Source organism: Cotesia typhae, unplaced genomic scaffold (genome assembly GCF_013202065.1).
Source record: "Cotesia typhae breed Kobodo isofemale line unplaced genomic scaffold, CoteBio_Ctyphae contig_5, whole genome shotgun sequence".
NCBI lineage: Eukaryota > Metazoa > Arthropoda > Insecta > Hymenoptera > Braconidae > Cotesia > Cotesia typhae.
In genome coordinates, this window is record NW_027423757.1 from 6,829,700 (window position 1) to 6,844,908 (window position 15,209).

Consider the following 15,209-nt stretch of genomic DNA (forward strand, 5'->3'; position numbering starts at 1 on the left):
TTTACTCGAGTTTACAAAATGTGTGCGTTCATTTAGAAGTCTAAAATAATATTTCTTGTGTTTTGAAATAAAAAATAAAGTTTTTGATAAATTTTGCAGTTTTAAATATTTAATAAAAAGTTTAGTGTGTAATAAATTGAAGTTTAATTATTTATTTTAAATATAATAAATAGAAGTTTTTGATTAATTTTTTTATATTAAGAAAAAACTGCTCTTCAGCGAAAGATAATTTTTTTTTCTTTTAATAATAAATGTCATCAACATTAGCTAATGTAATCTAGAATACTATAAATATTTACAGTTTTCATCAATAGATGAGATTAAAATCCAATTCCTAGTCTTTATCAATCGAGTAAATAGAACGTGAGAGTAGAAAATAGAGCAATAAAAAAATAATATTAATTCGTTATCACAATAAAATGTTAATCAACGCGTAAAGATAATATTTTATTTATAATTGTTGACTTTTAAAAGTGATTTTATTGAATAAATATCTCAGGTTATATATTAACTTTTTTTTTTTGATTTGACATGATTTTTTATTAATGTGCAATATTCTGTAGTGTAAAAGTTTCCCGACGGCGCTACCATCACATCGAATTGGTGCTGCAGTTTCTCATATTGCTCTTATTCCCAGCTGGAGTATTGTCTGGATCGTCGTGTTATCTGTTGTGTTTTCGGGGCCTGCGAGCGGACTCGAATAATAAATAAAAAAAAAATCATGTCGTTTTGATAAAAGCTATTTAAAGTGAAGTGAGTAAGGGTAGTACTGTATAGTTGTGTGATACAGACAGTGAGTTGTGAATTTAATAAGCTAAATAAATAATAAATATGCATATAATATATATCTGATTTATAATTGGTATAGGAATATGGTATGGAGAGAGAGAGCTACAACGACGAGTGTACCAAACGGTTGGGTTGGCACGACGTGAACGCAGGTATAATTTAATAAAGCCCACCAGTGGCACACAACAGGGGAGGCTGGCGATTTAACAGGATATCGATTTGTGGCCCCCGCGAGAGCGGAGCCAGTGTGTGCCCGTGTCGTGTGTGCCTTTCTGGTCTCACTCAGTTGCATTGCCATTCAGCATTTGCCAGAGCAAAGAGAAGAAGCTGAAGAAGGAGGCGGCCATGGACGTCGATATTTTTGGGGCACAGCTTACCGTGTTGAGGCTCTATCATTCGAGCTGTCTAAGGCCTTGCGTAAAGGCCTGATAGGGCCCAAACACAAAAATATTTTAATTACTTGTTAAATATTATTAATTAACTACACTTATAATACACTACAAAAATATTTTAAAAAATAGATAAATAAAATGTTACAAGGACCCCAGGAATACGTTAACGTTAACAAATAAACCAGTGTAACGAGCAGCTGAAGGAGGAGGAGAAGAACAAGACAGAGATACACAATACATACGACCGATAAGTTAGAAAGAAATAAAATATCACACGACTGGTGAGCGAGAGCAAACAAGGGAGAAAAAAGAAAGATCGAGTACTTGAGAAAAGTGAGAAAGATTGATACGGAAGAAAAGTGTGAGAGAGAGAGGTTGAGGAAGGACAATCATTTAATACGGTTGAGATTCATTTTTTGACGACACTCAACAATACTAAAACGACACTCTTTCTCTCCTCTCTCTCTCTCTTTCTCTCCTCTCTCTCTCTCTCTCTCTCTTTCTCTGTCTCTAGTTTTTTAACATCTTTTTTTTCCATCACATACGTACCAGTTTTTTTTTGTCATTGAAAAAAATTTTTTTACTATTAATTTTTTTCCTTGTATAGTGTGTATATAATATATATAAATGTGTGGGACAAACATGTCCTAACTACAGGACGGATAAAAGCCTCAATAGAATAGAAAACGCGAGTGTAAGAGAAACAGTAAAGATGGAACTCGGCGTCACGACAGATATCGGAGGGGCGGTCGCATGTCCTGTGTGTACATTATATCTCAGAGAAGGTATAAGTCTTCAGAGGCACTTGGACACCCATCCAAAGGAACAAGTGATAGAGGCACTGATAAAAGCTAGTGGCTCGTCGTCAAGTTTGTCGTCTCTTCAGTTACCTCAAACCCAAGTGCCTCAGGTACCGCAAACCCTTCAGCCGTCACCGCCACAACAGCAGGTCAATGCCCAAAGCTCAACTTCAGCACCAACAGCAGCAGCTGTTGCTGCTGCTCACATTCCTACGCAGGCCCCGTTTCCTATTGGTCCTGTCTTTGAGTGTCCACCGATCAATGCAATGATGCCACCGCAATTTGCCTCTTTTAACTATCAACAATTTGTCAACAATGGTACTATGATGATTCCACAGTACGCGATGGCACCACCTCAGGCCAATCAGATGATGCAGATGCTTTACAATCCGTACAGCATGTATCAACAGCAACAGGTACCGACTGTTCAGATGATTTCACCGGTATCAGCACTCCCGACAACTCGTATCAGGCCTGTAGTTACTGTAGCTAATGCTGAAACTAATAGAAATGTTATTATTTCAACTAGTACTAATGAACATAAACAAATAATACCAGAGATTATTTCAGAGCCAAATATGGAAAGGATTTTACCAGATATGGAGAGTTGTGAAACTTCGACTCAACAGTCAACAGATAATACAATAGATATACGACATGATAATAATTGTAATGATAATGATAATAATAATATTTCTGTTAGACAACTGGATCATCGAGATCAACAGACTCAGAGTAATTCGCCCAGGCCGGTTATAAATAACAGTGAAATTGTCAGAAATGACATTGTCTCAGTGGTCTGTGAATCATCAGCTTCTGAAGAAAATAAGTCTGAGAGTATTCTTCCAGATATGGAGGAACCTGAGCTTGATATTGATACTGATGTTCAATGTAGAAATGAACAACAACAGCAACAACAACAACAACAACAACAACAACAGCAACAGCAACAACAACATCATAATCAAGATCGACATCAGAGATTTTCATCTAGGTACAATAGTCAAGCTGATAATGAAAATAGTAATACGGATACGCGATTAAATCACCTTACAGAAGATCAAGATAAATTGGAGTCTCAGGAATCATTGAGCTCAGAAAAATTAAAGTCATCAGAGTCTATTGAATTACAAGTTAATTCAGCTTCAACTCCGATGATTATAGATACTTGTCAGCAAAATGAAGAAGAACATCTGGAACATCTTCTTATTACAATGATTGAGTCAGGTTTTGTCGAGACACATGAAAAAACAAATGATGATGAGCCCATTCAGGAATCTAACCTCAAAATAAATAAAACTGCTAAGCAAAATGAAGAACAAATGGAAGAAGAATCTGGAAATCATCTCACACCTGCAGACATAAAGTATATTAATAACACCGAAGCTTGCGTAGAAACAGAAAAGTGCATTGACACAAGTATTATTGACGAGTGCGACTTTGACTATGCATATCGGTATAAACATAGTTTATCAGCGCCTGCGTCTCCAGTATCAGCATCAAAAAAAATATCACATTCTTATTCAACGAGATCTGAATGTGGTTCTAATGAAAATCTTAATTTTTATCCAGCTGGTTTTGACGCAGCTACATTGCAAGTTGATGTCGATGATGAAGATGAAGATGAAGAAGATGATGATGATGAAGAAGAGGATGACGATGATGATGAAGAAGAGGAGGAAGAGGAAGAAGAAGAAGAATCTAAACATGTAGGTGATAATTTTGATGAAGAGGATATGGAGATTGAAGAAATAGCTAGTCCCCATACACCATTTGCCAAACAAAATGATGATTTAGATAATGTACGTTCTCATACGCCATTATCCGCTATCAGTGGTATCTCTGGTCTTCGAGTACGCAGAGATCTCAGCAAACCATCATCCCCTGTATCGATGCGGTCATTTGATCAAATGGAAGCTGACAGCCATGATGAAGAGACCAACGATTCTGTGATAAGTCAACATAAAAATTCAGCTGATTGCTTACAAGTTGACAACAACGCAGCAGTAAGATTAAATCGTGATGAATCTCAAGGTGCTGGCATTGAGACTCCAAGAAAATCTGAGAATAATAGTAATGGCATCTTTCATCAGTCGGTCATTACGGAGCATATTAGCTCATTTCCAGCAATTCACTCTCAACAATCAATCACCAATGAAAATTATACGATATGTAGTAATAAAATTACAACGCATCAATCAAATTTAACTTGTGGTTTGTCGCAAGCAACTGACCCTACGACAAGTATTGAATCTAAGAGTTTCCAATCAACAATAACTAAAACAGTAAATCACATACCAACGACCGAGCTTCTTAATATCAATGAAGATGCACATTCGGGTCCTATGAATGTATTTGAATTTGATGGACTTCAAATTCTCGTTCCTAGTACATTTATAAGTGAATCATCACAGAAAGCAATCAGCGCAACGAGTCAACAATCAATGGCAAGCAGTGAAGGTGGTACGGGTATCGATGAAGAAGTAAAGAGTGTCAACATGCGGGCAGACGAGACAATGCCACCAAGGGGAGAGCTGTCTGAACAGGAAAGCAACGGCTGCACGGAACATTCGGCTTGGCAGGTGAGAAAATCAACCGGTTTATAAATTTTTAATATTAATAATAATATTTACAATGCCAATTAATGTTTATTTATTTAATTTTTTTTTTTTTTTTTTTTTATATATATATATTTATAGCTGTATGTTGGTCAAGAGTCTTCCCGTATGTCGACATCATACGATCTGATGGCACGTGAAAGCTGGGAAGAGTCAGAAGGATCTGATAATGAAGCCGGGGTTCCACTGTTAGACAGTCGTTCGCTCGCTACCCACTTTACTTCTAGCTTATTTCTTGATCGAGACAGAAAAACACCGACAAAACAACGTACATTCAAGTGCTCACAGTGTACAGAGGTTTTTGATTGCCCTAAAGAACGTCGAGTTCACAGCACAACAGTACACAAAGAAGCTGGTCCAAGTAACAGTTGCAGTAACAGTGGTATTAACGAACAGTCTGAAACAAAAGACATAAAACTTCTCGATGGCCCCATGAATCCTTTTGAGGATATATTTGTTCCTGGTCTACATGTTCAACAGGCCTATCAACAGCAACAGCCGTTGCTACATCAAATGCAACCACCACAACAATTAACAGACATAAGCAAAGTTGAAGCGGATGAAAAATCTGAAAATCTAGCTTTGACACAAGGCATAGAAATTTCCTGTGCTATGTGTACTCAACGTTTTAGTTCTGAACGAAGCTTACAGATGCACAATAGAAGAGTTCATGGTACCGAGGTTGCACGACGTCTTCATGATATTTCAAAGTGTCAAATATGCAACGAAGAATTTCCATCAGTCGCTTTATTTAACGCTCATTTGAAAATTCATCCGCTGGAGTGTTCACAGTGTGGTAAATATTTCTATCGTAAACAAAATTTCAAATTACATATGAAACGTCATCTTGGTATAAAACCGTTTCCATGTACTATTTGCGATAAAGCATTTTTAACAAAACAAAAATTAGATGAACATACGAATGGGCATACAGGTAATGCACCAGTTAAATGCAACCTCTGTAATGAAACATTCCGTAGATACTCAAATTTAACTCAACATAAAAATCGTCATCATTTAAATATAAAACGTAAATTGAAAGATTATATATGTCACTGTGGTGAAGTATTTCATACTAAAAAGAAGCTTGCTTGGCACAAGGAAACACACGATGAGAAACCTAAAGCGTGTACCTATTGTAATGAAAGATTTATACACATGGCTAGTTTAACACGTCACATGAGACGTGCTCATAATCGTCGTTTTGTACCAGATGCTCAACGGGAAAATGAAAATGTTGAGTGTCCAATATGTAAGTGCATATATCTACGTTCATCACTGTCAGTTCATATGCGTGTACACAATGGCGAACGTCCCTACGAGTGTCAGGTGTGTTCAAAAGCATTCAGTACCAAGTGGAATTTACAATTACATAAATGGACTCATGCAGCACGTAGCACCAAACCCTTTAAGTGCAATCAGTGTAGCGCTGCGTTTTACCGTCACAGTGACTACACGGCACATATGAATTCTCACAGAAATGTCAGGCCATATACGTGTAATTATTGTGGCGCTCAATTTATAAGAAAATACAATTGTTTAAGACATGTTAAAGAACATGAAGAAAATAAAGCATACACGTGCGATGTATGCAATAAAACTTTCCACCGATCATACTATCTTAAAGAGCATTTACGTGTTCACAGTGGTGCACGACCATACACGTGTCACATATGCGGCAAATCAAGCAGTACCAAGTCTAATCACAATAAGCATGTAAGAATTCATCATGCTCGTGAGCCTGTAAATACCGAAAATTGAATTGCCAACATTTTTAATTTTTTTTATTTTTATTTCAACTATAACCGTGGATAGTGATAATGATAAATACTAATCAGTCTAGAGTGTACTGAATTTAATGTAGACAATGCACACCCAGTGGGTTTATATTTAATTGAGTACGAGTGATTGTGATTGTGGATTTTTTTATCCAATTTTATCTTAATAGTTATTATAAATATATGTTTTTTCTTAAAGAATTATCTGTGTTTGTTTTTAGAAATCGTATTATTTTTATTTGTTATTACGATATGTTATTTTAATTAGTTCAAATTTGTTGATTTTTTTCGTACTTTTTTTTTTTTCTTTCAATAACTTATATTTATCGTGATCATCTGTAATTTATTATTTTGACGTTAATTGTGTAAACAAACGTCGTTAATTTCATAATATGTATATGACCTTTAAATATTGTGATTCACAAATTCAGTAACTCATGACCCTAACCATTTACTTAAGATATTAAATAATATTTATACCTAGTAATATTAATTGATAAAAAAATTAAGTGAATGTTAAAAGTGAGAGTAAAAAAAAGAATGTATGTAAAATTAGAGCAAAGTGAAAATTGGATTGTTTTCCTTTTTGGAGTAATTGAATTGAGAGTACAGGGATAGTATAAAGTAATAAATTAAAAACGAAAACTAAAATAATAAATTTGCCAAGTAATAATAAATAAAAAGCATTAATAATAATTAATCATTAGATAATATAGTAAAAAAAAAAAATTAAAAAATTAAATAAATACTATAAATATATTGAATACATTATTATTATTACTAATGCGAGGATTCTTAACATGTCAGATATTGCGAGTTTTTTTTACTGTTTTACAAAGTGACATTGAATGAGAATAATGCAAGTTTTAACACATATTAATATTTAAATGAAGTATGTAATAACAATGACGGCCAAATTGAATTGATAATGCATGTTTATTAAGCCGTGAATCACAAATGTAAGCTCATTCACAATTTATTGATGACAAAAGAAAGAATAAATAATTCTATCACTAATTTATACAGTAAAATAATGAAAAAAAAAAAAAAAATAATAAATAAAATAAAATAAAAAAAAAACAAAAATAAATAATAATTATATACTTGATAACAATCGCGATATAATTTTAGTTGTTATTCTTCTATATTTATATATTTTGCAATGCATAAAGTGATTTTTATTGGTAAATTCCAATATTAAGACTGATCGATGTTGGTTCTGTGTACTGCTCTCTGCAAATAAAAATAAAACTAAACAAATAATTCATACTATGATCATATAGATAATTTAACTCAATAATATTTAAAAAAATAAATAATTGTAATTGTTATTATGTTTGGACGTGTTTTTTTTTTTTTTTTTTTTTTTTTTAAGTTATTAAGTTATTAAGTGTTCAAAATAATGATTTAATAATAATTAATAAATATTTTGAAAAGTAAAATAAATAAATAATTGTGAATGATAAAAGTTGGATAATTATAGTGAGAGTCCAGGAAAAATCATTCATATTATTATTAATATTTATATTATTATTTAAATAGTTAGATGCAAATTATTCTTCAACGCTGTACCAAAACAATAATTAAGGAAAATTAATTGAAGAAAACACGCGAGTATTCGAAATATTGTTGGTATAACTATTGTAAATTAATATGATGGTGATTATTTATGAGAAAACGAGCGAGAATAAGAGTAGAGAAAAAAAAGTCGACTTGTTGAGAGAGCAGTATGAAAAATAAATAATACAATTGATTGTCTGTAATATTTAATATGTCGGATGTATTCTTAAATTATCGTATAATTATGAAGAAAAAGTCGTAAATAAATCTTTATAAATAAATTGCTCGTAAATTTTCATAATTAAAAAGCCAACATCGATGTCCGAACGTGCAATTTGTTTAGTGAAAAGGTATAAAAAAAAACTAACTAAAATAATTAGTCATAATAAATGAATAAATGAAGAGACAACGTAAAAAATAATAAAATTAATGTCTATTTCATATAGAACGAATTGAAGCAACTGTACATATAAACTGTAAATATGTATATCAATGCTATTTTATAATAGGGTCAATGAAACTAAAACAGAATGTTTCACTTGGCAAAAATAATAAAATACAAAGTATGAAATATTTATTCATACTATTGCGAATAAATAAAAAATTAATGTAGGATAATTACAATTTTAAAAATCTTAAGGAAATTAAAAAAAAAAAAATACATTTAAGTCAACATGTGTACACCTTAATAAACGTTATGTATTGAGGTACTTTTTAAAAATCGTTTCATTCATTTTTTTTCAACATTTATTTGTCCTCTTTATTTATGTAATTAATAGTTAACATAAACGTGGAGCTAAATGATACTGAAATCCGCAGACATCTGACAATTTTTTTGATTTTTATTCCAAATCTGTTATAAAAAAATTTCACATCTAGAAATTAAAAAAAATTACAAGTGCAAATTTTGGAAAAATATTTTTTTTTTACGATTGATTTGTAAAAAATTATCAGATGATACTGAAGTTAGCCGTCAGCAGTTAATTTAAAAAAATTTTTTTAACAAATCAATTATAATAAAAAAATACTTTTGAAATTTTTCACTTATAATTTTTATTAAATTTTACATGTGTAATTTTTTAATTAATTTTTTTTAATAATAATTTAATTGCTATAAAATTATAAAAAAATTTTTAATGTCTGTCAACTTCAGTGTCCTATAAAATGAAGTATTTGATTAATAATACCTATGCTAGAAATTAAAACTAAAAAAAAATTTATCAAGAAAAAATAACCGAATAAATTTTATTCCCTATAGTAGCAATGATAATTAACTTTTTTTTTAGTTCTAATAATGTTTAATGAAATAATCGGTTTTTTAATCACTTGAGTACTATTGTTCGCAAGTGTCAAATCGAATGATACGCTTCGCGCTATTGATACCAACTGCGCATGCGTAGTTTAAAAGTTAGGTTATTTGCCACGACTCGTAAAGGAATTTATGAACATAATTTTTTATTAATTTTAAGATAGATAAACAATTATTAAAAACAATGGGTGAAATTGTAGATCTTCAAAGCATAGAAAATGATGGTAAGCTACTTGACATAAATAAATAACTCCGTTTGTTTGTTGAATACTTTTTTTTTTTTTTTTTTTTTTATTTTTTAATATTTTAGATTTTCTGAAGCAATTTTTGGATCCAAAAAATTCAGTTAGTGATGCTAGAAAATTATTAACTGTTGCGCAACAATTAAATAAATTTGGCAAAGGTATATTTTTTTATATTTATGTTTACTAAAGTGACAGCTAACATTTTATTTGACAATTATATTAATATATATATTTAAAAATTAGCTTTAGAAATACTAGATGCAGAATTACATCAATTAGTTCTGACAAATCATGAAGATTTATTATCTCAAGTAACATGGGTTGAAAAAATAGAAGGTGTTCTTTCATTGATGCAAACTCACGTTCAAGTAATTTATGATTTTATGCATCTAATTTTTTTATTCATAAGTTATCAACACATAATATATTTGTTGCAGAGTTTACTGTCATCAGTTGAAAGATTGAGAGCTAAAATAGTTGAGCCATTCAACAAATTAGAGTCGCAAACAATAGTATTAAAAAAACTCCATGAGGCATCGAATCTTCTTAGAAAAGTTGGCAGAGTTCAACATTTACTTCATTCACAGAAATTAGAGTCTCAAATAAGTAATGCAATACAAAGCTCTGAAATAATAAAAGCTGCTAAAAGTATCAATGAACTCGAGCAGTTGATGTTTGATGATGATTTGGTTGGATTAAATTTAATAGCCAATGATCAACAAGCTGTAAAGGCTCACAAACTAACAGCTAAAAAAATTGCAACCATTACATTGTCACAAGGGTTAGAAGCTTCAGACAATGTTAAAGTTAGCACAGCACTTCAAGTATTTGAAAATTTAGGAATTCTGTCCAAAGCCATTGAAAAAACAGAAAAATTAGCATTGTCAGAAATAGAAAAAGTTGCTCGAGAAGCTTTAGATGTTTCATTGCCAACGAACCAAGATCTAGGGAAACGAACTGGACCAGGTAGAGCAGCATTGCCATCTCCAGGCTCATCTGGAAATCTTCGTGTACGTCTTTGGGAAAATCTAGATCGTTTACTTCAAGATACATTGTACACACATTGCGTACAAATTGAATTTCTTGAAAGAATATTATTAGAGCATTTTACTAAAGAATTTGAGGGCTTATCGCAATTATTTTGGAGTAAAATAATAAATTTATTGGCCAAAATATTTATCGAACGTTCTCAGGCATCTTCTTTTATAAAACAAGCATTAGAAGGGGAATATCCAAAATTTTTACGTGTATTTTTGGACTTGAGAAAACGTTTAAAAGAAAAATCACAATTAATTGGTACTTATACAATAAGTAAAGATATTTTATTGCCATTTGAAAATGCATATTTGTCACGTTCTATTTCACGATTGTTGGATCCAGTTCATACTATGTTTTCGGGTGATGTTGCACCGAGTCAAGACGAAATTGATAGCTTAATAAGAACTGTTACCAGTGAATTAAGTGTATCATTGGTTGATGAGAATCTTTCAACAGTTGTTGCACGTAATGTGGGAAAATCTATTAGATTATTTTGCTTGAAATGTGAGCAAGGTTTAGTAACTAGCGGTGAAGCTAGTCAAGTTATCGACACACCTACATCTGGGCAGTTGACTAATATTACATTTGCTAATTTATTATATTATCTTGCTCTGCAAATGAACCGTGTTGTCGCTAATTTAGCGGGTAGTTTACCACAAGAAGGTGCTGCTATTATTGCTAATGCTCTTGAGGATACGAATAAACTGACAAAAAATATACTTTCTCCACTTATAGCTTCTATTACTGATGCTATCGAAAGTATTATTTTGACAATGCATGATGATCCGGAATTCCGAGAGTATGTTTTATATTTATTATGATTTTATATAACTATTTACGTTTTTATTTATTTAACTTTTCTTCTTCAGTCCAAGTAGTGTTCAGAATCGTGAAATTGGATGTTCACTTTACATAAAAGAACTACAAGGATTCATCATGCGAACTGTTAGTACATTCCTTGCGCCTTATAAAAATCAAACGGTTGTAATAGAATGGTGAGTTAATTTTTTTTTTTTTAATTTCACAGTGGCTATCCTCCTCAATAAATAATATTTATAAGAATATAAAATAATTAATAATTCAATATTGCAGTTGTAATTCTGTTGCATCGAGATGTATAGAATTTTTCGTTCGTCATGCTTGTTTGATACGACCCCTCAGCGAATATGGCAAAGCGAAATTGATCGTTGATTTTTCTCAGGTCTTAATTGAATCTTTTATATTTAATTCAATGATTTTGAAATTAGAGTATGAATAAACATTTTTTTTAACAATCAGATGGAGGTTGCCGTAGCTCCCCTATGTAGAGGAGGTCAATTAGGAATGTTGGAACAGCAGCAATACCGTACATTGAGAGCGCTTAAATCTCTGATTGCACTTGGACCGGCAAAAATAGTTGAGAAAGTATTGGAGATGAAAGGGGAAGGTAGTGTGCCACCTTCGCTTGTTCTTCTTCATCTTTTTTCTGGTGCTCCACCCGAATTACAATCTCCACATCAAGTAATAATTTTTTTTTCTGTGTCATAAATATGTTATGATTTTTTAAATGTTTCAATATTTAAATCTAAATTTTAGAGCGCTGGATGGTCAATAAGTCGGTTGTCTCAATGGCTGGACAATAATCCAAGTGAAAAAGACCGGTTAACATTATGTTCTGGAACTTTGCAACGCTATGAATTAACGATAAGACAACGTAATCTTCCGTCGTTTCATCCACTATTTCCTTTGATGATGAAGCTTGTAAGTTTAAGTGACAATAAATGATGAATTAAATTTTTTGTAAATAATATATATTATGTACCATTTTATTGAAGAATTACAATTAATTTTATTAGAAAAATGAACTCTGTTTACAAAATAGTCATTAAGTATTAGATTTAATATAACTGTGATTGAAATACATTTTTAGCTATATATATTTTTTTAAAATTATTATTATTATTATAAAAATATTTTAATTTTATTACACTGATGGAAAATTTCATTTTTAATTTTTATAAGTAGTTTAATAATTAGCTAAAGAACTATTGGACTGGATACATATAAAAATTAACTACAAATCTACTGAACATAATAATAAAAATTTTTTAATTCCAAAATTCATACTTAGATCTATTGAAAAAATAAATACTATGATTATCCAAGTTCTTAAAGCTTTTTTATACCTGAGATTTTTATCAATCTTTGGATAATAAATTATTAAGGAGTAATAATACTTTTTTTTTTTGGCTCATAGAATGAAATATAATGAACATAGAATACTATGATTAATCTATTAATTTTTTAACAAAAAAGTCTTAGTAATAAATATACCCGTTACTATAGAAACAGTAAATAAAATCATCCATGATGTTTTATTCTTGAATTCATTCGCTCCAATATAAGCTGGTGGTGGATTTCCGCGATTCTTTTTTTCAAACTAAATATAAAATAAACAATATTCATTGATTGCTAGGTCTAATATTGAGCTATTCGAGTAAATAATGTTAAAGAAAAAAAAATAATTTCCTACCTTTTCAACAAATTCTAATATTTGTTCAAAGTCTTTTTTAATCAAGGTCAATTTAATTTCAGCCTCCTTGAGTTCTTTTAAACAAGATTCTTTATTTGTAAGAATAATTTTATTTGTTCCTTTAAAGAAATTATTCCTCATGTAACAAAAACATGATCCGATGACATTAAATTGTCGAGCAACATTTCCTAAAGATATTACTCCATCGAATAATCTGAAATATATTATGTATAGTTGATAATTATTACCAAGTAATTTATTTGATAACTTAGTAATTTTTAAAAGATAGTGTACTTACGAAAAATCGGAAGATTTTTTAATAACTCTAACGGTATTCGAAAATTTCCACTTGGAAGAATGAAACTTAAATAATCCATTCATAAATTGTTTTCTGTGATACTGAATATCCATTCCTAATTCAATAAGATCATTTTCAGTTAGTTGCAAGAATTTTTTAACACTCATTCCTTTGAAAGACTGCCGGTATTTTTCTAAATTTAATGAGTATAAAATATTTGCAATTTCTGGATCTATACACTCAGGATTTGGATTAGTAATATTGGTAATTGCATCTTTCCAATCTACTATCTTTGTTACTGAACAATAATTATCAATCTCATCATCTTCGAAATCTAAAATCTGTTTAATCTAAAAAAACAAATTATTTAAAAATAAAAATTGATTTTTTATAAAAGCAAAATTAAAATATAAAATTACCTCATCGTAATTTTTGGTAATAGCAATGTCTCTGAGTGTTAAATTACGTCTGTCCACTATCGCTACAGAAGCTTTTGCTTTCATCAGTATTTTTAAAACTTCCGGCTTATTGGCACAAACTGCATAAAATACAGCCTGAAAATAAATTAATTTAAATAATATACTCAATTATTTTTTCATGTACAAATTCATTGAGTATTATTACCGTTCGCCCATCTTTATCACACATCTCAATATTTTTAACATAATTCAGAAGAAATGAAATCACTTCAGGTTCTTTGGATTTGCAAGCGAGCATCAGTGGTGTTTGTCTGCCAACAATACGTTTAACAATTAACTTCGTATTATTTAATAAATATATCAATAATTTTAAACTTACAAATCTTTACTAACAGCATCGGGATTAGCTTTTGCATCTAATAAAATTTCAATACACTTCAAAGTTTGCTCTGTAGTTCCTTTCGCTGAGTCACATACTGCCATCAGCGGGGTGTATCCATCTGAAAATATTAAAAAATTTTATATTATAGATAATAGCTCAATAACTCAATAACTCAAAATACCTTTGTGCAGATTTGGATCAGCTCCAAGTTTTAATAAATACTCTATAACATCTGGAAGTACTGACGAAGAAACATATAGTAGCATACTCCATCCACTGAATAAAAATTCATTAACATCGTTTCCATCTGGAAAATTAAAAATTGATACATCTTGTTTTATCAATAAATTACAGATTAATCTACCAATTTTTTGGATTCTTGTAACTACTAAACTATAATGAAAAAAATTTTTTTCATTTTTTTTTTAATATAAAAAATAAATTTCCGGGATTTTGTTTTATTTATTAAAAATTGCATTAAATTAATTTACCATTTATGTACTCATCAATAATAGCAATGTCACCCGTCATACAAGCATTAAGTATTTTAAATTGTTGATCTTGGATTTCATTAAGTTCCGCATTTTTTTGATTACTTCCATTGAAATCACCATTCTGAAAAAAATTTTAGTGTAATACACGTTTTGAAATTTTATTTAGGAAAGAATGTATTTTAGTTACGTACGTTATTTCTACTTATAATATAATCTTCCTCACCAGAGAATTCTTCATCAGAATAATCATAATCCGATAAACCTCCAGGTCTATAATAAGCCATTCTACTTAAAATTATTTTATAAAAAAATGTTTATCACGACAAAATAATCTTTATTTTTTTGAATGGTTATTAATTTAATTAATTAACTGTTTATTCATATAAAAGTATTTATAGTTGTATCGTTTGATTATAAATAAAATTTTTTCCTAACAAGTTAACGGTTAAAATATTTGTTTACAATTACAAAATACAAACGCCGGTAGTCTTGAAGTTAGCTGTAATTATAGTTCAGTGATACGTCAATAGTAGGGACATATATTTAGTGTATGTTGATTGTTGGAGATTCTCCGA

The 15,209-nt window shown here is 30.4% G+C and overlaps 2 protein-coding genes across 3 annotated transcripts; one reads left to right on the plus strand and one right to left on the minus strand.

Annotated features, from left to right (window-relative positions):
* Nucleotides 1-473: 473 nt before the first annotated feature.
* Nucleotides 474-12,318, plus strand: LOC141530334 (uncharacterized). Its single transcript, XM_074247375.1, has 10 exons — nt 474-4,563; nt 4,681-6,355; nt 9,411-9,470; nt 9,557-9,649; nt 9,735-9,859; nt 9,929-11,328; nt 11,399-11,524; nt 11,622-11,730; nt 11,808-12,029; nt 12,105-12,318. Exons 1-10 carry the CDS (start codon nt 1,894-1,896, stop codon nt 12,291-12,293), a joined length of 6,669 nt encoding a protein of 2,222 aa, XP_074103476.1. The 5' UTR covers nt 474-1,893; the 3' UTR covers nt 12,294-12,318.
* Nucleotides 12,319-12,594: 276 nt separating this feature from the next.
* Nucleotides 12,595-15,066, minus strand: LOC141531305 (uncharacterized). 2 transcript variants are annotated; one of them, XM_074249032.1, is made up of 9 exons: nt 14,826-15,066; nt 14,632-14,755; nt 14,322-14,447; nt 14,138-14,258; nt 13,964-14,069; nt 13,759-13,893; nt 13,340-13,689; nt 13,042-13,255; nt 12,595-12,948 (listed from the first exon to the last, which is right to left on the minus strand). In XM_074249032.1, exons 1-9 carry the CDS (start codon nt 14,916-14,918, stop codon nt 12,805-12,807), a joined length of 1,413 nt encoding a protein of 470 aa, XP_074105133.1. In that variant the 5' UTR covers nt 14,919-15,066; the 3' UTR covers nt 12,595-12,804. The 2 variants fall into 2 exon arrangements, with proteins under 2 accessions (XP_074105133.1, XP_074105134.1); XM_074249033.1 differs by having other exon boundaries at nt 14,858-15,019.
* Nucleotides 15,067-15,209: the final 143 nt, after the last annotated feature.